This window comes from Acomys russatus, chromosome 31, assembly GCF_903995435.1.
Source record: "Acomys russatus chromosome 31, mAcoRus1.1, whole genome shotgun sequence".
Classification (NCBI taxonomy): Eukaryota; Metazoa; Chordata; class Mammalia; order Rodentia; family Muridae; genus Acomys; species Acomys russatus.
The window spans coordinates 38,707,124-38,731,230 of record NC_067167.1 but is presented as its reverse complement, the minus strand read 5'-3'; the positions used below and the strand labels follow the sequence as shown (position 1 = coordinate 38,731,230).

Below are 24,107 nucleotides of genomic sequence, written 5' to 3'. Positions count from 1 at the left end.
AATAAAAAGAAACAGAAATACAAAATAAGAGAAAAATCAAAAGAATAAATGAGAACAATATATTTTATTTTGTACTAATATGAATGGCACTATGTTTTCAATTTCAAGTATCAGTTATTCATTGCATATTTATAAGAAATCAATTAGGTTTTTCAAATTAACTTTTTCTATTTTATTAATTGTTATTCTATGTGTACAAATATATGTGTATGTATATATACATACATATATATAATGTTTGTATACATATACAAATTAAGACAGATGAAAAATAATGTTAAAACTATAATTCAAGGAAGAAAGTGACCTTGGATGGAGTTCCTTGGGTAGCTGAAACCAACATACTGAACTAAAAGGAACAAAACTTTAGTCCAGACAGGGCCTCATGTCAGTGCCTGAAACTCCTTGTGAGAAGGAAGCATAGTGGCCCTACCCAGAACAGGGTGCTGCACAGAGCCTTCCTCGGCTTAGTTTCTCTAACCCTTACTTTAAAAATAACACATAAGTTAGAGCTATTAATGTTGACCTCACTTGATTCTAAACCCTACAGAATGTTTCATTGACCTTTTCATTTTGAGTTAGAAAGCTGTAATAATTGGCTTTTAAAGAGCTCATAATGACTATAAATAGTCAGCTCTTCTAAGTTATAAATATCTGCTCTCAAAACATTTTCAACTGCTTAACTCTTAGTGTATATCTAAATCCTATCAACAAGCCTGGGGTCCCTACATTTCTTCAGTCTTATTCTCTATAAATTATTTTGCAGTTTACAGCTGTGGTTCTCATTTGTTTTTTAGCTCATTGCTGTAAAGGCATAGAAATGCTTTTCACTCACATTTTTGCATGTAATCACAGTTGTTACAGCTTTGCTGGAAAACTACCCTCGCTCCATTGGACTGCCTTTGCTAGTGTCTAAGGTTAGTTGCGTATATTTATGTGGGGCTAGTCTGGGTCTCTTGCTTCCCCTTTATCTATGTCACTATTCTTTCAGTGACCTCATAGTGTCTCAGTTACCGCATTTCCACATTGTTACAAAGTCAGTTGGTATCTGTCATTCTGTTCTCTTCTCCTTCAATATTGCTTTTGACTATTTTTTTCTCCAGACAAAATCAAAAGACCATCTGTTGATATTCACAGAATAATTTATTGGGCTTTAAGCATTTGCATTTTTTCCAATATAGGTCTTAGTTTTTCTGATTTAGACTTTATACATATTTCTTTGATTTATACATAAGTATGAATTTTTAATAGTGGATGAAGGTATAATATCTCATTTTATACTAATACAAATGGCATTATGTTTTTAATTTCAAGTATCAGTTATTAATTGTGTATTTATTAAAAATCAATTAGGTTTTAAAAATTTACATTTTATATTTTATTAAATTTTTCGGTGTATTAGTGTTTTGCCTTCATGCATGTATGTGTGTCGCATGCATATCTGGTGCCTATGAAGGCAATTAGAGGTTAACAGACCCCCTGGACTAGAGTTACAGACGCCTGTGACTCACAACTCAAAGTTTATTTCTGTTCATTAGTGAGTTTTTAGTTTTCCCTCCTAGTGATAATAACCATCGTTATTTGCTTTGCTTATGTTAATTTGGCTACTTTAGGTAGCTCACATACGTGCTGCCATGAAATGCTTTTCTTTTAGTAACTGGCGTATTTCACTGAACATAGTGTTCTCAAGGTTTATCCCTGTTGTCTCGTGTTGAAATTTCCCTCTCTTTACAACTTAAAGTCATGTATCAGGTTCACAAGCACATTCCACATTTCCTTTATTCATCTCTCAGTGTACATTTAACTTGTTTCCATCTTTTGGCTACTGGGACTAGGCTTACTGATAAAGGATTATTAATACTTAATATTAATAATAATTTTAATAAATCAGCAGTTATTCCTTAACCAGTTTTATACCCAAATAGCCACAGAAAGAGACTAGGATCTATTTAATTATCCTATAGCACAATGCTGTGCAATAATTACTCCATCCTAAACCTCAAAGCTCGTATAGTTTCTTCCCACTCAGATTTCCCTCACTGTACTTGCATTTTGCTCATATCCTAGACCTGACTCATTCATCCTGGGGCTTCCTGGTATTCTCCACTTGTGTTTCTCCTGTCCTTCCTGCTATTTCTTCTCCCCTCATTGGACCAGCATGTTCCACCCTATTCTCTGTCTTCCTCAGCATTAGCTAGTTGGCAATACAGAAAACACATAGTGACACATTTAAACAAATTTGAGACAGGAGATACTTAGAATAAACATCACAGTGCAATGTCTGGATTGACAGTAGATAGTGGGTTTACAGAAGTCAGCATTGAATGAAGAAGGGTAAACTGTGCACAGTCCACAGGAACATTATGCCAACATCTTGCAGTAAACATAGGTGTGCTGATATCTCTTCCAGATTCTGATTCCATTTCTTTCAATAATCAAATGAGATTGTTAGGACATAGGGTAATTGTTTTCTTTTCACTTTGAGAAATCTCCATATTATTTTTTTGCATCATATTGCATTCCCAGCATTAATGTAGAAGGACTCTAATTTTTCCACAGAGTCATAGCAGTTGTTGTCTTTTGTTAAAAAAGTGAGTGACATTTCAGGGAGTTGGGTTGGTTTGTTTGTTTTGTTTTACATTTCTTTTAATTCCTTTCTTCAAATACATGTTGGCTATTTGTATGTCTTCTTTGGAGACATGCCTATACAAGTCCCCAGCCTATTTTCCAAACAGGCTGTTAAAGTTTCCCTTTGAATTGTAAGGATTTCTTTTACTTTTTGTATCAGGTGCATGATTTGTAAGTGGTTTCTTCCACTCCAGTTTTTCCCTCTTTGCTGTGTAGAAGGCTTTTGGTTTTCTGGGCTCTGTTTACTCTTTGTTCTTGTTACTGTGCCTTTGGTGTCAAATCTCAGGAACAAATGGAAAGACAAATCTCAAAGAACTTTTCCTATATGCTTTCCTTGACAAGCTTCAGATTTGGTGTTCTTACATTTAAAGCATTTTACCCATTTACAGTTGAATTTTGCATATGGTAGGACATATATGCATATTAGATATTGTCAAACATTTTTTCTGTAACTGTAGATATGGCCAGGTGATTATTTGCTTTAATCTGTTGACAGGATGACAAACAGTGATAATTTTGAATGTTGAGCCAAACTTGAAGATGTGGAATAAATTCTACTTGCTCATGATGTTTAATATTTTTAGAAGTTAGTTGATAGTTCTTTGTTGAGAACATTTGCATACACATTAATAAGATATTGGTTGCTAATTTTCCTTTCTTATGATGTTGTAATGTCTTTATCTTGCTTAGGTGTTCCATGCATTATCTGGCATCAGCTATAAAAAAAAGTCTATTATGTATTCCTCCGGTATTTAGAACTCACCAATGATGCTCTCTATGCTCTCTAGCCTTGGTGTGTTCTGCACTGGAAGGCTATGAATTATTCATTCAGGGTCTCAGTAGATGTATCCTCATTCTCAGATATTTTTCCTTTGCATAGGACTATGAAAGCCTCCTTAAGGTTGTGCTGCTTTGAGTTTTACTTTTCTTCTTCTCCATCAAGTAAGTTTGTGCTTAGTCCTTATCAGTTTTAGTGCCTCTTTAAATGTTCCTATTAGGTCATGGCTTCTGAAGCAGCTTCTGTTCCTGACAGCTATGGATTTCTTTTTCTTTTGCCTTGCTCTGGCTTTAAGGGTGATGGTTCCCCGTATCATCAATTTTCTTCTGAGATGAAGAGTTCTTGACTGTGAACTTGTTCCGTGTTCTTCTGGTGAAGATGGAAGTGCTGTCTTCCCACCTGCTTATATACTTCACCTGACACTGGAGATCCCAAGTTCAGATTTCATAATTGTCTTCATACTTTCATCTACATGGTTGGTAATTGGTTAATAATCAACTAATGACTCATTCGGACAGCGAAATAAGACTGCTCATAAATACATCAGAATTTGCATGTTTTTCTCAACCAATGGCTCTTGCTTGAAAAGTGCTAAAGTAGGGTCCATAAATTCAGAGAATTAGAATATGACAGACTCTAATTAGAGTTCCACTCCTCTTTCTCAAACAGGAGCTCTGCAATTGGTGCAAACTCTCCAACTGAATGTGTTGATGTGTTGATGTGGGCTTTGGTATCTTAAGACATTTTTTACACAAATATTTTAATTAAATGTGTCTGAGGTTTTGACCCAATTGGGGATGAAGAGCAAGGTTGCTCTTTTATCCACAAGATTATTTTTAACTTACATTTTTTTTTAATTTTCATATATTAGTACTATATTTATGTCATTTACCCTTTCATCTCATCTCTTCAGCTCCTTCTGTATCTCTCAACTATTGTACAAATTAAAAATCTTTTATTTTTATTATTCTTACTATTATATATACATATAAATTACTACACACACACCCCACACATATATATGTATATAATTCCATTTAGTGTTGTATTTTATACATACATAACAAGAAAGTTTGTCCATGAAATTTCACCAATATAGTTGCCTGAGCAAGATCTGCATAAAGACAACACCAGTTGATATGCCTAATGTGGAGGGTAATTATCAGAGGGTTGTTCCTAGATTAAGACCTATAGGCAGTTAATGACTGCTGAGACTGGGAGAATGCTCCAGTGAAGAGCCCCTGATATGGTATCCAATGCCAAAGATTCTTTATTGGGTAATGAGAAATTGTTTCTCTGGCTCTGAAGTTTGTTGAATTCTCAGTCTACCATCTATGTTCTGTACCTCATATGTGTAATCCCATCCTGTTCCAAACATCACTAATCACTGGACACTGCCTTAATTCCAAATCTCAAACCCACACTCAAAATGAATGCAAGCAGAGGAATGGCAAGAGAAGTATCTTTGCTTTATGTACCCACTGTCTTAGTCCCTGTGTGCTCTTGGAAAGTTAAAGATGTTACTCTCATTTATTGACAAAGAAACTGAGAATGTTCATTGTGTACTAGACTTAAAATTTCCCTGCATAAATCAGATATATAAAATCTTTATTTCTCCACTTCCCAAGAGCAATTATTGATTGTTTGTTTGTCTATCTCTCTGTCTGTTTTTTCCTTCTTTCCTTCCTTCCTTCTTTTCTTTTCTTTTGTTTTTAGATCAAGGTTTCTCTGTGTAGCCTTGGCTGGCTAGGACTTACTTTGTAGACCAGACTGGCCTCAACCTCACAGCAATCCACCTGCCTCTACTTCCCTGAGTGCTGGGATTAAAGGCATGTACCACCATGCCTGGTGTGCCACTGTTTCTCAAGGCAGGAATCACTATTTTCAGTGAAAGTAGTTCAGTCCCTCATAGTTTAAAACTTAATCTGTTTTGTATGAATAGTAAGCATAATTCAGAGATGTCTGTCTCCCTCTTCCTTCCTACTGTCTGAGTTCAGTTGTATGTATACTCATTTCTTGGGATTCTCAAAGGTTCCTCCTTGGTTAGATCTTTGAATCTCACTTTCCACCTCACTCTCTATCTATGCATCAGTGACCAAAGTGTCCCAACACCAACCACATTTCCAGCCAGAGCAATGAATATCTGTCCACATTTCTTTGGTCTTGCCTAGACTCGAGGTATACATTGGGATTGGCTTCATGTTTTGTCCACTTCAGCTTTGGGATCTCTTATCTTGAGTATCAGAAATTGTTAGAATGTTTTCAAATAGCCTTGTTTGAATATTGGACCCCAGAAGAAATCCATCAGCAGAATGTTTTAAGAACACACTAGCCAATTTCATCAGCCAATAAACTTGCTTGCAAAAACCACCAAGGAAAGAGAAAATGAAATGACATTAAGGGTATCTTGATCAGAAATAAGTTTGTTCAAACTCAGTATTGACTCTCGGCCTCATAGCCATTTTTGTAGAAACCTCTGCACCTATTAGAGAAATACTATAGACTAAGAAATGAAAAAGAGACAGCACATACTAAAAAGAGGCAATTTTAAGTAAACATAATTGGGAACTCATGACGGTCATGGGACCAGAAAAAAAAAGGATGCTAATGGTTGAGAACTTTGGTGGAGGCTGTTAAAATACATGGTAGCATTAATAATTTGTTTATTAATGAATCTAGAACTTCCATTTCCATTTGATTGGCAAGATCACTTCTGAAAGAGCCTGCTTGCTTGTAATTTAAACAGTCTTTCTTAGTCCTTTGTCTCAGGCCTGTGGAATTCTAGACTAGCTCTGTTTTTGGTTGTGGCCAAGTGTCACAACTGTGCAACAAATCATGTCTTCTGCTGCCTTGGCCGAGTAGTAAAAAATATAATAATTAGATGCTTTGATATATATGATTTATATAGCAACTCATGTTTATGAAATCTAAGGCACACACATGCACACTTCTAAACTCAAAATGGAAAATGTTAAAATACTGCTACAAATATTAGGTCACCTAATACAAACAGTTCTTTAAAGATTTTTAATCAATATAAATTTTTATTTTACACTGAGTTGTTATGTATAAAAATGCTTTTCACCAACTTCAAAATTTGTTACAATGATTCTCTCACTTAGCCTTTAATGACTATAACAAGAGACGAGAAGAAGAAATTGCTTGGAAAGGGATAGATTGATATAGAATTACTGGATTTTAAAACAATATCCTCTTGTAGCCAAAACATTAAGGAATGTTCTTCTTATTTTTATTTTTTAACATATATATTTATTTTATTACACATGAATGAAACAAACTACATACAGTAGGGAGAACCCTGAGAGAACCCTGAGTTCTATAAATGTTCCATTCACAGTGATTTGGCTAATTGTACTCGTCAAACTTGAAGTAAACATCTTCCCTGTCTTGTTGGGTTTAAATTTCTGAATGAAATTCAATATCTATCATATCTCATCTCTACTAATTTAAATCCTTTATCTTGATCTAAAAAGATCTTATCCCCTAACCAACTAAACTTGATTGTAAAACTAAACTATCTGGTCTTCAGCCCCCCTCAGAGACTTGAGAAGAAATCAAACTTAAATGCCTGAGTGAACTGGTAGTGCAGGTTGGCTGCTTCCAAAGTGAAAAAACAATGCCTGAGACAGTTTACTGCATTCTTTACTTTTATTTTGGGTAGATGAATGTTTGTATGAACGTGTATGTGAACACACACATGTGGAAGGTATCAGGGAGTCTTGGATCCCCTGGATCTAGAGCTCTGGCTGGCCATGAGCCACCATGTGGGAGGTAGAAACTGAATCCGAGTCTTCTCCAAAAGCAGCAGGTGCTCTTAACTACTGAGCTATCTTTTCAGCCTCAATCATAGTAGCCAAATATTTTGGTCTCTGTGTTCAACTCTAGGTGTAACATAAAGATAAGCTTCATATATTGTGTGTAATCAATTATTCTGTATTGGTGTGCTCTGAAATGTTGGCGTGTTTGACTTTAAACCAATGAAAGATACCAAGCTTATATATCTTACATATGGTATTGGTATTACTCTCCAATATTTACTTTAGATAACTTTGGACTTGACATTGTTTGTATGGGTATTAAGTTGTGCCCAAGTACCTATGGAAGAAAAGTCCCAAATACTGATGAAATTGAGTGTGCGAAGAACTTGGATTTGATCTTTGAGGACACTTAAAAGTCTCGTGTGAATATGATTGTTATGTCTGTTATTAATGTAAATACTGATCTGAAATGTATTAGCTGTTGAAGTGATCGAGAGAGAGTACGAACTATACGCTTTTAAACTATGTATCCTATCAAAGCATCAGGCCCAGGTCCCTTCCAGCTTTAGGATTTTATTAGCCACAATTAGCACTGAGTATCCTGTGTCCTCACTCAGCAGAGAGCAATGAAGAGTTCATTCTCAAAGTCACGGAGCACGAATAAGAAAAATAACAGTAGTTGCCCATGCCACGTGCCAACAGCCTTTTGGACCACTATAGTGATACAGTGATCACTTTCCTCCTTACAAAGTTTTTACAAATATATTGATAAAGACAGGTTCAGTTATCTGCCTTGAACTGGATGTCTGTGTTTTTTCAGGGAACTATGTACAGTTGTGACATGGTGCTTAATAGTCTTGAGCTTACTGCTGCCAAAATAAATACAGCTGGAAGAAATGATGACCCTGCCATGTCTGTAACAACAAAATGGCATCCTAATGTGGTTCCCTCACTCTGAAACTACTAATATTGCCTTGGATTTCTGCATCTCACCCTCCCTACGTGTGTGCAGTCCCTATGAAGAATACAGCCTTTGGCTGAACGATAGCATAGAGGATGGCAATAGTTGTATTGGATTAGACGATGACAAAGGCCCTACAAAATCTTCTTCACAATGCAACATGAAGCCAGATGCAGGAAAAGCAGATTGAGGAAATGAGTTAGCGTTCTGAAAGGAAGTGCTGTGAACTTGAAGGCCTATGAACGTCAAAGGATCCTGAATCGGTTATGTCACAAGTTCCAACCCAAGGCCCTGCTTTACACTCGTGGGTGTGGTCTCTTCCCCTATGACCTTTGAGTGGAAATGGGCTGGGGAGGTGCTCCAGTGTGTAAAGTGTTTGCCCAACAAGCAGGAAACCTGAGGGAAACCTGAGTTTGGAACCCCAGTACCCATGTAAGAGCTGGGCATGGTTGCGAGTGCGCGCGTGTCTGTGTGTCTGTGTGTGTGTGTGTGTGTGTGTGTGTGTGTACTCCAGCACTGAGTGGACGGTGTGTGAGGATGGGCCAGGTGGCCCCTAGGAAGTTACTAGCCAGTTACTCTAGTCAATCACTTGGCCCTCCGAAAGTTAATGGTCAGCTAGCCAATCAACAATCTCTGGGCTCTGGCATAGATCTTATCTCAAAAATGGGGAGTAAAAGGAAAAAGACACCTAAGATTGACTTCTGAAGACCTTGTGTATACACACACACACACACACACACACATGTATATTTATATACATATATATGTCAATGCTTACAGTGTTTTCTTAATTATCTTACATTTAACAATAAATTTAAAGATCAGTCTTTGTTGCTATTGGCTGTATTCAAGAAAATAAAGTTGTCCAGGAGTTGGTGCTATATTCCTGTAATCACAGTACAGGGATCAGAAAACAGGGGTAAGACCATACTGAGTTCAAGGGCAGCCTGGGCTAACACTGTCTCAAACATACAATTTTTAAAATTGTAAAAGAGAGAGAACAGGGTAAAGGTATGAAGAGGAAAATCCACGTTTTTCTGCAATATGACTTGTTTTCACGTGTCTGTGCTTATATGCTTTAACAGTGACATATACATTATATTAGCAATAAAATAAGTTGCCTTTCAAATAGCAAAAGCAAACTCTTTACTTGATTTTTCTCACAACTCAGATTTTATTTTTATCACCCCCCCCACACACACACACACATCCCTACTGACAAGATCTGCTGTTTATATTTTATTTAAATTTACTCTGTATTAGTGTGTGGGCAACTAAGCTTTCTGATAGGGCAAACACAACTACATAGAAGCCTTTGCTGAGATGGCTGTAGTCTTTACCTTTGATTAGAACTGAGCTAGTGATATTTGTGATTGGTCAAAATGCAGGCACTAAAGCATGTAGTCTCACAGATAGACCAAAGAACTGAAATTGTTTTGAATATTTTTTAAGCTTTCCATAATAAAAATAAAGGATTATTCTTTTGCTTTATTTTTATCATAAATAAGATTGCATTCACCAGATAAGTGACTAGAAGAAATTTTGAAATACAAGTTTTCCAATATTAGAGATCAAAAAAACAAGCTAAGTCATGAAGTTTTAAAGAATGCTTCTCATGTTTAAATTTTACTTTCATAATACTTAAGAAACAATCATATTCTTTATTTCAATAAAATTCTCCATAAAATAATAACAAAATATAAAACTGAGGAAACCATGCTGCGGTTTTGTGAATTTCTTTTTCTTGTGTGGTACAAGGAATCAAACCAAACAAGTGGTTCACCTCCGAGCTATACCCTGAGCTCGACACTGGCATCTTTACGGTTCTCAGTAAAAATATTTTTTCAAGTTAACTTATTGCTGCTTTTCTGATTCTGTAATTCCAGCTTGATTGGCATCTGATCACAAAGAGCTTCACTTTGGCGGTGAAGCCACTGTGCCATCTAACACCCAGGGCACAGCAAGGGTTTCCACTAGACTGTGGTTATGTGTGTGTCTATCAGTTCAGCCAAAGGAATACATTACTGGGATAATTTTACTGGGTTCATGGATTGACTAATTCCCCTAGATGGTTGAAAGCATAGTTGTGAGGCTTGTCTGGTGTACAGCATGTCCTGAAAAGACGCATACCTTTAGGCAAATGTGGTTTTTTTGTTTGGTTGATTGGTTTTTGTTCTTGTTTTTTGTTTTTTGTTATTTGAGGATGTTGTTTGTTTATTTGTTTTTGTTTTTGGAGACAGGGTTTCTCTGTGTAGCCTTGGCTATCCTAGACTCACTTTATAGAGCAGGCTGGCCTCTAACTCAGTAATCCACCTGCCTCTGGCTCCCGAGTGCTGGGATTAAAGGTGTGCACCACCATTCTCTACTTAGGCAATGTCTTAACATCTGAGACCTTAGATTCTTTGGCCATAAAAAGGAGAGACTATACTAGAGCCTCCAAGGTAGCATCTGGCTTGGTAAACCAAATGAATGGAAAACATGCACAATGGAAATATGACTTGTTTCTTTAAACAACAAACCTCCACTTAATGTGTAAAATGCACTAAGATGTTTTGAAAACTTTCAAGTACCATAGTGCATCATTTCCCTTATGCCTCAGGGTACAAAAATGGAATAGAGTCTTATTATGGTTTAGTCAACTCATACCTTGTATTTCTGGGAAGATGGACATGTTTCTGCATACCCTGGGGCTTAAATGACTGAGTCCGAATAACTGAACAGCCCATGCAACTATGAACTAAAATAAGTGGCAATTTCAATACATTGTTTAAATGCAGTTTAATTTATCTTAGAATAAGCCTATCCTACAATACCTCGGTGTATTAGTTTTCTGTTAGTAGGATAAAACTCTAACCAAAATCAACTTGGCTAAGAAGGGGTTATTTGGCTTATATGTCCATATGATATCAGGGCAGAAACTCTCTCTCTCTCTCTCTCTCTCTCTCTCTCTCTCTCTCTCTCTCTCTCTCTCTCTCTCTCTCACACACACACACACACACACACACACGCTAGGGCTTTAATTATGCTAATTGTCTTAAAATAGCCAAGGACAGGCCACAGTGGGCTAGGTCTTCCATAACTTATCAACCAAGAAAATGTCCCACAGACACACACACAAGCTAATATGGTAGAGGCAGTTCCTTGACTGAGCGTTCCTCTTCTCAGGTGTGCCAAATTGATAATCAAGATCAGCCATCGTACTTGCCCAATACCTAACTGTCAACCACAAATGTTAATTAAAAATAAGTTGGGGAGGGGAGTTGTTAGAGAAACCTGAGATATTAAGAACACTTGTGATCTTCCAAAGGACCCCAACTTGATTCCCAACACCCATATGGTGGCTCACAACTGTGTGTAACACTGCTTCCAGCATATCAATTGCCATCTTTTGACCTTCACCATCACTTGGTACCCAAACACGTATGCATGCCAAACACCTTTATGCATGCAATAAAACAAGTTTACTTCTTACTAGATTTAATAAGTAACCTTTATAGAATGGCTTGCAAAAAAAAAAAATAAAAGAATTTATTTTGAAACTCATCAGTTCGGTACAATGCTGATTTTTTTTATTAAGAAGCAATTGCCTGATTTGGTTATCTACTGGTCCTGCCACAGGCCCTTCAGGTGTATAGTGATATGAGGATTGAAAACTGAACACATGATAAATGCATCAGACAGCAGCTTAGCTCTAAAGGAGCTGTTGAATTCTTACAGGGTAAAAGAAAAAAAAAAGGTATCAAAAAGATTGTTCAATGAAAGTAGGGAAGTGAACTCCCTACCCCATATCCACACAAGCTGAAAAAAGCTTCACTAAAACCATGTCTATGATGACATAGGATCATTGAAGATGTGAACTCTCAGAAGCTGTGCAACTCACGCGTTTATTTAGAATGGATAAGTAACCCACACATATTAAAATAAGAATGATTTCATTCTTTGTTCTTTTTTCTCTCTTCACAGGCGCCCTGGTGAACCTCCCTTGATAAAAGGTTGGCTTCCTTATCTTGGCATGTCCCTGAAATTCCGAAAGGATCCATTGGCTGTCATGAAAACTCTTCAAAGGAAATATGGTGACACTTTCACTGTTTTGCTTGGAGGTAAGAAGCTATGCTCTAAGTATTTTGTTTGTGTCATAATCTCTTGCTTGCTCTTTAATGTCTTCACATTTGCTCATAGGCAAAGTGTGGAACATACATCAAGCATTGTAGAGTAAATGTGAAGTTATGGCACCTGTAGTGCAGCAATGATTTTAAGTAAAGCCTGGTTACAGAACCCTCTGACACTTTCTAAAGAAGACACCCTTTGGAGATTTGTTTTGGGTTAGATTAGGTTATTTGAGAAGAGTTTGAGGAAAATACCTAGAGCTAGAGGGGGGTGGGACTGGGGGGGGGAGAGAGAGGGAGAGAGAGAGAGAGCGCCAGCCTTATACAGCAGTTTTAGGAATACCAAGAAGTTCAGCTCACAGCTCAGAGTTCTTTCTTACTCTCCATCACACATTCCGAGCCAATAGCATCTCATCTCAGCATAGTAATTCATTCCAAGTGACATGCTCATGTGGTGAATGATTCCAAGCCCCTTGCTTGCTCTCCAGTCTACTTTTTGTATTATTCTTTTGCCTTTCATAAATACATAATGTCATGTGCACAACACTACAGTACCATGAAGAATGTTCCCACAACTCTGAATGTCTGAATTCCCCACATGATCATTTCTCTTCCCCTGCTTTGAAAACACTGGTCTAGAGTATATTTCTGCACTTAAACTGTTTATTGTAGTTCACACTTTTAAATATGTCACAAAGGAAGCATGCACCTGTCTCCATGACTCCTTCTTCTTGTTGCGTCACAAGTCCTTCATCTCATGCCTACGTTTCTTCCCTCTGGGATCTTTATCCTTAGCTTAAAGCCACGTTAAATGTCTCTTGCTTTCATATTATTTTCAGCATTGTCTCTTTCTTTCCTTCCTTTATTCCTTTCTTTCCTACTCCCCTCCATCCCTCTCTCTTCCTTTCCTTCCCTACTCATCTCCCTGCCCTTTCCCCTCCCTCCCTCCTTCCATCCTTTTATCTATGTTTCTATATGCATGTCCATCTACAACTCCTACATATTTTCAGAAAATAACTTGCATTTGCTGTCTCATCTTCTGGAGTTCCCCTCATGATAACCAGCCTTTTACTCTCATTCATGGTCAAGGTCAGCCTTACTAACCTTTTCTTCCTGGTGCCTTGCTCATCTCTCCTTTCTTCCTAAAATAACCGATTGCTTCCAACTCTCTGTAAACTGGCCCTTCAGGCTCCTCTACTGTACTGGAATGCAGGTGATACTTTTTAAACTATTTTTATTTGGGGTTCCTTAATGCCTCTAGCTCCCTTCAGATCCCCCAACCCCTGGTAGGAGAGAGAGGTTAGAAGGGACAGGGAACATGGAGCTCTTTAGACTTAGTTCCGGCAGGTTAGTTTCATTGGGTTCTTTGGGAAAATACCAACCTCAGTCACTGTGGTATCTAGCCATACAGCAGAACCAGCAGCCTCCTATTACTCCATCCATCTCCTGGAAGCATTTCCTAGAGTTTCTTGATGCCTCTCCCTCTCAATCTCTCATATTTATACCCTCTTAGTGTCTTTATGAGCCTAGCAAAGATCATGCACCTCTTCCAGTCCAAAAGAGGAAGTTCTCTGCTGGCAAACATCATGCCCCTCTGCTGTGGAGAAACTAAGTGTATTCCTGCATCCCCCACTTGGGATTAAAACAAAAACATATTTGCATGACATAACTAAGCATTTGAAAACTAAAACTTTCACTACACTGAACCTTATGTCTTTCCATGTCAGTATATCTTTCTTTATTGCTTCTCTATTCTGCTCCTAGAGAAGCAGACAGTTTTCTGTCTGTAATTACTATTTCAAAGATCAGAGGCAACCGTCTGTACACAGTCACTGCCATGGAAGTGTACCACTTGAATATTGAAAGGGTGGGGATCCAACTTGATTGACACATCCACATAGTTAGTTGTAATTCACCCATGAACAGGTCACATGTATTACAACTTACTCTTTCCCCTGGCAGCTGAGAAATCTCTTCCATAAAGTGCAATTGCAGAAAAATTGAAACGAAAACAATCATACATCTTAGAAAGAATTATAACATTTAATGTGATCTTTCCCAAGACTCCCGTAAGGCTACTCCTACCCCTTGTTACTGCCTGCCTTGTGTTTACAATCTCATTAGTATGCCTCATTGCGGGAAAGTTCCTCCACACATACCATGCCTTTGCACCTTTGTCCTTCCCCTCACCCTTCTTTCTGCCAGAACTCCTCTCGCACCTGACTTTTGAGTTCGTACTGCACATCACTTCCTCCTCAGATTCCTTCCTGGTCACATGCATTCTTTGGAACTTCTTTGCTGGGGCCCACTTAACCTCAGGACCTCTGCTCGGGGCTACCCACACATCAACAGTTTACTACTGTCTCACCTCTCCATCTCCTTCCTTTTCCTTTATTGACTCTCTAACTATGTAGTCCAGAGCTCAGCCCTGATTGATTCATAATAAATGTTTGATGGGGAAAATCCTTAAGACTTTAGAGCTGATAAAATACTACCAGGTATATAAAGTGTGTATATAACATTTTATTTCTAGACGCGCTTGGAGGATAAACTAAAGCTGCAAATCAAATAATTCTATTTAAAATAACTTATCAATTTTTCAATGAGCAGTACAAAACGTATTAAAACTTTTAGGATTTTCTTTTTAAGGCCTTATACAAAAGTTGAGTAAAGTGATTTAACAGAAAAGTGTACTTCTATTCACTTTTCAAAAGCAAAACCACCAGTTATATGTATATGTATATGTGTATGTATGTAATGTCCAGGATATACATATATTCTGAATACTTGGAAGAATTAAGTAAGAGGGTCTTGAGTTTGAGGCTAGCCAGCAAGATCCAGAAGAAGAAGAAGAAGAAGAAGAAGAAGAAGAAGAAGAAGAAGAAGAAGAAGAAGAAGAAGAAGAAGAAGAAATAGAACAACAACAACTTTATTTTATAAAAGAGGAAGCCTGGAAAAATAGGTCGGCTGGTAAAGTGCTTGCTGCATGATGCCTTGTGCTTGTATTCCTAACACTGAGGAGGAAGAGACAGAGAGATCTTCGGGGCTCACTGTTCAATTAGTTGACCCCACTTGGGTAAAACAGGTTCCTATGAGAGACCCTTTCTCAAAATATAAGGTGGGTAGCACCTGAGGGATAACAACTGAGATTAACCTCTATCCTCTACAAGCACACATGCATATATATATATATACACATATATTACATATATATACATATGCATATGTATTTGCACCAACACATGCACATATACAAAAGAAATAAAAATAATTAACCCATGCTTTCATACAATGTCTTAATCTTAAATTGTAAGAAGCTTAATACTGGCTTCAACACTGACTGCCTAAATGGTCTAGTCATCATGGTGTTTTTTTTAACTCGCTGGGAAACAGCCACCACAGACTCAGTTCTGATCTCCCTCCCCACTTTGTCTTCCATTAGTTTGAATGCATCCCTACTGAGAGCTCCTATGAACATACAGTTTTGAAGCTCAGTTTGTGATATAGCTTGTTTAAAAAATAAAGGGCAAAGTTGTCCACCCTCGCCCTTGTCATGTGACATTAATGAGTACATGGTTTTTTTTGCAAAATGAGAGAATGATTGTCATCCCCCAAAGTCTCAACAGACAAAATTGTCACCTTAATAAATAAATTAAAAGGTACAGCTCTCCATGAGAAACCACATAAATTTGTGACCTGCCACAGAAAATAGTTCTCTAATTGGCTTTGTGCGTTAGTGCAATGGAATCATTTTCCCTAAATGTCACCCCAGAGAAGCTCCACTGTACATCCTTGTCAACCGCTACAGAAATCTCTCTAATAAAGAGGAGTAGGTACACATTCTCAGCAAATAAATAGCTGGCTACCAGTCCAGCTGCCCAACTAATGCTTATAGCAACATTAAACTCACAATCTGCTGGTGAACCACCTATAGAAGACGGTTAAAATCCTACAGTTTTAGAAATTTTATGTGAAAATCAGAATTTTTATATTTTATTGACTGATTAAGCAACTGACTTGAATTCTTAGGCCTATGTCTACTTGGTATCAAGTCCAACATGAAAACAGCCAAGCTCACTGATTGTCTGAAATTCCGACACATTGTATATCAGACTTGCAGCACACTTACCAAACTGTTTTGAATTTTGTAGCATTAGCTTCCTGAGAAACTAGTATGAAGAAAGAAAAGAGTGTTGTGTTGGTAAATCATTTATGGGTTATCTAAGAATGCCACCATCAGCAGTCTCAATCAGCTCCATGAAAGGGAAAAAATGAAATAATTGGCAAGGAAGATATTAAAATTGTTGATCCCACTTTGATCTTAATGAGCAGAAAAATTATTTTATACTGTATCTTTTCAGAGACGAGCCTCATTCTGACATTTACATTTTAGACAAATGCAAACTCTGCAATTCTTGAAATCAATATTTTATATCCACTTCTGACAGAATCCTCCTCTCTTTTGAAAACATGGCAGTGGTTATTGTTTCTACACTGGGATCTCTGTGAACTAAGCATCATGCCTGTTGACACTTGGCACTCATTTATATAAAATGACACCAAGAAAAAGTTAATTTCTCTTTGAGTGTTCATAGCCTTCAAGATAACTTTTCAGAAAAATTTCTTTGTTCAGAAATTTAAATTCATTTTATAAATGTATATGTATTTTCCTGTCTGATTAGGAACACAAAGAAACTCTTGGTTTGCATCTCACATTAGCAGATGGTGGACAGATGGTTTAAATTAATATTAATTTTGGAAAACTTAGCTTAAATTGTTTATACTGAAGATTAAAAGTTGGAAAGCCAGCTAAAAATCTCTAGGGTTATTGGTACTTCCAAACCAACTTCAAAAGTAAAATCCAGAACGCCAGAACTACTTGTAAAGTGATCCATATCTCCTTCAGAGAGATTGAAGGGAGAGAAGACAATTAAAGTTGTAACAAGGAAGAAAAGGTGCAGATCCTAGAGTGAAAAGCTACTTTGAGCTTCTCAGTGATGGTCTTTTAAAAGATCTTACCAGAGGCTTAGGTGGTGGTCAGCTGCTACCATGGCAGAATCTCAAGCATAAGGACGTGGTTTTGGCTCCTCCACACCAATGTTAAAGCCAGGGGTGTAAGAGTGTGTCTTTAAGTGTGTAGCTACAAGTGGATTCCTTGGCGCTCAAATGGCCATCCAACCTAGCTGCATTGCTGAGCCCTAGTTCCAATGAGAGATCTTGTCTTAAAAAACAAAACAAAGCAAAATAAAAAAACAAACTAAAACAACAAAATGGAGAGCGATTGAGGAAGACAGCCACTATTTATTTCTGTCTTCCATGTGCATGTATAATTGCACATATTCATGCACACACACACAAATGTACCTAACGCATGCATATGCGTGCGTGCATGAGCGCTCGTGCGCACACGCACACACACACACAATGGAAGGCAAAGAAAAGAAATTTTCCTGGAAGGTCACTGGCCAATCAACCTGGGGTACATAGCACAATAGCAGAAGCAGCAAGGTGAAAAGTTGGGACTAACTTCCACAGGCACACTGTGGCACAGGCACACGCAGAGCACCTACTACCTATGCACCATACAACAACCTACCAAGCAACCAATGTTTACAGAGTTTGCTGACTTGAACCAATTATTTCACATTCACCAATTATACTTTTATTTGAAATGATGAACAGGATGTTTTCTTCTGATACAGGAAAGGTGAAGTGGGAGGGAGAAAATGAGAGAGAGAGAGAGAGAGAGAGAGAGAGAGAGAGAGAGAGAGAGAGAGAGAATGAGGAGAGAAAGAGATAGGAAAAAAAAAGAGAAATAATAAGAATGTTTTTATTTCTAATACTTGTAGACAGCAGAAATCTGGTATGTATCCAGCCCTTAATTCAAAAGGCCAAGCTATAGTAACTAATAGTGCCTGGGATCAATACACTTTTTAAATTTTCTCTTTAGATTTAGATTTTGATAAAAGTATACAATTGATAGAAAAAATTCAAAATATTTTCCAAAGGTCATGAAGTACACAAAGTAAACTATGTGTACACTCTTTGAATTGTAGATATTTACTTTGAAAATCTTATTAATATTTAAAAAAACAATTCATTTGAGAAGATGAATGCATGAATCATCATCTGAGAAAATACATAGCTTTGACTAAAATTATCTCTGTTGTAAAATGAGAAAATTTACTCCCTCCCACCATTATTATTTGTCAGGCAGAAGCTGAGAATTTTAATTAAGTTATAATGGTAAAGGAAGTGATTTAAAGTGCTCAAGTGGAGTGTGGTCAGTTTGGCTGTCCCTGAGGCAAAACAAAGAGAAGGCTCTCATTTGTAGAAAGCACTGCTGGTATTCAACCAGGCTGTCCCTCACTTTGTGTTGCCCTGCCCTGTTAAATGAATCAAGGAAAAATGAAGTGGATAAGTCTCACTTGTAAAAAACAAATTGAATCAGGGCATATGAATTCACAAATATATATTTATGTGTATTTTTAAATTTTTATTTAAGCTGTATTTTAAATACTTAAGCTATATTTTTTAAATTGCAAAAAAACAAAAAACAAAAAAACAAAAAAACCCACCCCACATTCATCCTGCCTCTAAGATTTGATTGACAATGATTCCAAATCTTTATCTAAACTATCTTGTACCAAATTTATTAATTTTCCCAATGCATTTGGAATTACCATAAATCACAAGGGTAGGTTTTTTTGTCACACACACACACACACACAGAGGGAGAGAGGAGAGAGGAGAGAGGAGAGAGAGAGAGAGAGAGAGAGAGAGAGAGAGAGAGAGGGAGGGAGAGAGGGAGAGAGAGACAGCCAAGCAGAGAGAGACAGAGAGGCAGACAGACAGACATAAAATAGAGTACAGTCAGTAATAGCTGAGCATCAACACTGCAGAATTTTCCAAATGTAATGTGTGTAATGTGTGTTTTTAGGAAGGGATGACTTATGAACTGACTCATTGCTTGTTGCGAGTATGACATTTCTTTTTTAATTTATTTATTTATGTATTTTATGTATGTGAATGTTCTGCCTTCAGGCACACTGGAAGAGAGCATCAGATCCTATTATACATGGTTATGAGCTTCCACGTGGTCACTGGGAATGGAACTTAGGACCTCTGGAAGAGCAGCCAGTGCTCTTAGTAGCTGAATTGTCTCTCCAGCTCCCAGTATGATATTTCTAATCTTATAGAATCTTAAAGCTGTAGTGCAGTGAGAAACTAGAATTGAGTGAACATGAGCAAGGGTCGCGGGGACCTCCTCTTTGTCCAGGCTTTGCTTCCCAGCTGCCTCGGCTCTCCCCACTCATGAATCCAAGGGTTCAGCTGGGAGCTCTCTGAAGTTCTTTGCCAGTTTTGAGAGACAGGCTATAGTGAGCACTGAAGTTTAGAACTTCCAGAGACTTTTTTTTTTTTTTCATATTATCCTTTGTTTTCAAAGGGACAGAGCAGGCCTTTAAGTTTTTGTTTTTGGGTTTTTGTTAACTTTGCTTAATAAAACTATTAACGTCTTGATAAAGTCTCTGTAATTCTGATTTAAATATTTTTTCAGGCTTTAGGTATATGTTTTGTTTTTCTATCAAATAAATTATATTCTTTTTCTTTCTTTTTCTCTTTTTAGGGAAGTATATAACTTTTGTTCTAAACCCCTTTCAGTACCAGCTCATAATGAAAAACCCCAAACAACTGAGCTTTGAGAAGTTCAGCAGACAATTATCAGCGAAAGCCTTCTCTGTCAAGAAGCTGCTAACTGACAATGACCTTAATGACGACATTCACAAGAGCTATCTGCTCTTACAAGGAAAAGCTTTGGATGGTCTTCTGGAAAGCATGATCCACGAACTAAAAGAAATATTTGAGCCCCAACTACTCAAGGCCACAGATTGGAATACAGCAAGAATATTTCCGTTCTGTAGCTCACTGGTGTTTGAGGTCACACTTACAACTATATATGGAAAAATTCTTGCTGATGACAGGAAACAAATTATCAGCGAGCTAAGAGATGATTTTTTGAAATTTGATGATATGTTCCCGTACTTACTATCTGACATACCTATTCAGCTTCTAAGAAATGTGAAATCTATGCAGAAGAAAATTATAAGACGCCTCACATCAGAAAAACTAGCCCAGATGCAAGGATGGTCAGAAGTTGTCAAGGATAGGCAGGATGTGCTGGAGAAATACTATAGGCGCGAAGACTTCGAAATAGGAGGTAAGAAAGCTCTGAATGATCACTCGCTAAAATAAAATAATTTACAGGAGACCTTTGAGATAAAAAGATAAAATGGCGACCTTGAAAATTTTTTATGCTCTTTCTAATTGGCTAATGATAAAATGTTTTACTCTGAAACAACCCTCTCTGATAATTAATTTTTTTTTTTTTTGCTGAGGTGGTAAAACAAGATATTTAATGATGATAATGAGAAAGAGTATAGCTAAGCGGCGTTTACTCCTCTTATCTCATCCCCCACCTTCTTGCCCACCCCCAACATGCATTACATTTTAAACTACTCTCATTAAGCAGAAAATTAGACTTCAGAAGCCTATTGGTTCTCATTAGCATGCACTGATCCTTGGCTGGGTCCGTGTCCTAACATCTTTTAATTAGCACACTGCAAATCTAATCAGGGTAATAAACGCTATTAATCTTCCTTTTCACTTATTTTCTCCCAGCACATCATCTTGGCTTTCTCTGGGCCTCTATGGCAAACACCATCCCAGCTATGTTCTGGGCGATGTATTATATTCTTCAGCAACCAGAAACTATGGAAGCACTGCGTGATGAAATTGACAGCTTACTGCAGTCAACAGGTCAAAAGAAAGGGCCTGGACTCTCCATCCACTTCACCAGAGAACAATTGGACAGCTTGGTCTGCCTGGGTAATTTATTTTTATCTGTTATGAAGAGAAGAAGGTAGCTCTCTGCAAACTCACTTTATCACTCATAGCTGTTTACCAAGAGGTGGAGGACACAGCTGCCTAATTGACATAATAACACCCATTTACATCAATTATAAATTATGTAGTTTATAGCTGTAGATACTCTCATTGCATGTAAACATTAAGGCCTAGCTAATTAACTATGCAAGGTATGCAAAGGGCTAAACCGAAGCTCTGCAATTATTTGGGGGAAAAAGTGTGTATGCCTATTAAGTCGTTTGATTCTGAGCATCTGCTGGCCTGCTGACGCCTCCCAAACACTGCTGTCCTGTGTCGAGAAGGAAAGAATGTGACGGCTGAACAGGCAAGTGTTTCAGAGTGCATGCAGAAAGCACTTACACTCTTTCTTAAAATGGTATCTGCATTTCAAGCACAAGTCAAAGTGTTTTCTATAGTTTGGAGTGTATGGCTGTTACAATTGTAGTTAAAATGATTCTCCTTGCACATTAATGGTATAAACAAACAAAAAGGAGCAAAGCAAAGAAAAAGAGGAAAGAATGGAGGAAGGGGTCAGAGGAAGGGGGGAAGCCAGGGAAGAGGGAGGAAACAAAACCACTACAAACTGTTTGCTTTAAACATTGATAGTTTTAAAAATACTCACTGATTAATAAATAAAAATGAACTCTACCTCAAACATGCTTATGACCCATCCTAGTCGGTTGTTTTGGCTTACTGCCTCTTTTCTGTTTGTTTGTTTTTACTTGTCAGCCTTACATCTGGCATGGACTCTTGCTCTGCAGCACTTGCGTCTCCATTTCCTGGGGTTGCGCATGCTGCTTGTTACCATTAGGAACTCTTACCCCTAAAGTTTAAGCCTGTAGGATGCCTGCCAATACCCTCTGTGTTCATTTCTCATCCTGTGGTGTGGTATTCTTGAAGAATCTAATGATTTCAGGTTCTTTGAACGAATGCTTTGCTTGTGTTTTGTATTTCCTTGGTTACTTGACTTAATAAGAATAATATTTTAGGCTGTGTTGGCCTCACGTTTTTTTTATATATAAAATATAGTCCCCATCTCTCTTGGCACATTCTGAGATGTTAGGTCCTAAAAGTCTTGATCACAGCTGACTGTTTCTTGGCACTAATAAGATGGCCCCAAGGATTGTAGAGATGACTCCCACTGGCCTGGCTGCGACCTATTACAGGAGCAACAGCAGTCACTATGACTTTTACTGCAGTCCATTATGAAAATTATGTCATCTATAGTGTGCATTATCAAAAGAATTACATGTTTGGAGAAAGGAAATACTCCCAATATTTTCAAATGCTAGTATTTATTTTCTTTTTCTTCTTTTCTTTCTTTCTTTCTTTCTTTCGTTCTTTTCTTTTTCTTCTTCTTCCAGCCGAATGCTTAGGGAACTAGTATACACAATTGATGTAAAATATGGGTAGTCGCTATACTTCCAATGACTTGTATTTTCTGAGTTGATTTAGTTTCTATGGAGAACTAGGTTCACTTTCCATATATCCAGGTAATTACAAGAATGAGATGATCAAGAAATAATGCAAATGGACTCCAGAAGAATATGTTTGTGTTCTGTACATAATATTACTCTTAACAGTTTGCTTGAAATTCATCAACTCTCTGTTTATAGCTAGCAGCTGTTTGTCATTGGAATAAAAGCTTTTTTTAATGTGCAGTGTTAAGAAATGTTTGAATTTGTTTGACCAGAAGAAATGATAAGTTCTGAAGTTGTAACTTAGGTCCATGTAAATCCACAGCTAAATTTAGTGACACTTTACTCTTGGAGCCCTCATAAACTCACACACAGCCCAATCATGCTCACCCAATGAACAGAAACAACAAATCTGTTTTTATTCTACTCTCATATATGACATCCCCTCCCCCCACTCCTCACAGCCCAGTCCCCAGCCTTCCCTCTCCCCCAGACCTACTGTTTCTCCATTTTCCTTCAAGAAAGAGGAGGACTTGCAGGGGCATCACCCAAGTATGGTATAACAAGGCTAATCACAAACCCTCAGATCAAGGCTACATGAGTCAACTCCCTATTAGGATGCAGGCAGAAAAGTCAGAGACATCTTTGCTACTACTGTTAGCAGTCACACAAAAACACCAAGCTACACAAACAGCACCTGTGCAGAGGACCTTGTACAGGTCAGTGCAGCCTCCTTTTTTTTTAAATTTTTTTTTATTAATTTATTCTTATTACATCTCAATGTTTATCTTATCCCTTGTATCCTCCCATTCTTCCTTCCCTCCCATTTTCCCATTATTCCCCTCCCCATGACTGTTCCTGAGGGGGATTACCTCCTCCTGTATTTTTGTGAGCTCCTATGAGCCCTGGTGAGTTGGTTCTCTGGGCAGTGTTCTCCCAGTGTCTTTGGGCCCTCTGGCTACTAAAATTCTTCCTCCCCTTTTCCACTGGAGCTTCCTGAGCTCTAAGGACGGGACCTGACAAATATCATCAAATTGGGCTCTGTCTCTACCTAATTTCAGAAACAATAAAATCTCAGCCTGTGCCAAAGCAGGACCTTCAATATCCAGCCAGGTTCCCTGCAGCCCAGACATCCTGAAGTGGTCAGTGTTATTTATTGCAAGAACTTATGATAGAGTCATTACCTTTTGGAAAAGAATGTGGGTTTGTTGTTGCTTTGTTTTGTTTTTCCTATCACAAGGTAAAAGGTTTTGCCACATTGGATCAAACTTTAATGGATCAAGGACACATCAAGTGACCTCTGTATTTATAGTTCAAACAGAGTCCCCTTATGTCAGAACATAAAGTGCACTGAAAAAGCAAGACTAGGGCTGGAGGTACGGCTCAGCAGATAAGAGCACTGTATGCTCTTCCAGAGGTCCTGAGTTCAATTCCCAGAAACCACACAGTGGCTCACAACCATCTATACTGGACTCTGATGCCATGTTCTGGCAGGGAGGTGCACATGAAGAT

General features: G+C 37.7%; 1 protein-coding gene across 1 annotated transcript in view; it reads left to right on the top strand.

The window, feature by feature from the left end:
• LOC127183797 (25-hydroxycholesterol 7-alpha-hydroxylase) overlaps positions 1 to 24,107 on the top strand; it is a 174,649-nt gene that overhangs the window by 127,829 nt on the left and 22,713 nt on the right. Inside the window, exons 2-4 of the mRNA XM_051139949.1 lie at positions 12,110 to 12,246; positions 19,880 to 20,470; positions 20,932 to 21,138. Of these exons, the coding sequence (XP_050995906.1) occupies positions 12,110 to 12,246; positions 19,880 to 20,470; positions 20,932 to 21,138 (935 nt within the window). The remainder of the gene's footprint in view (positions 1 to 12,109; positions 12,247 to 19,879; positions 20,471 to 20,931; positions 21,139 to 24,107) is intronic.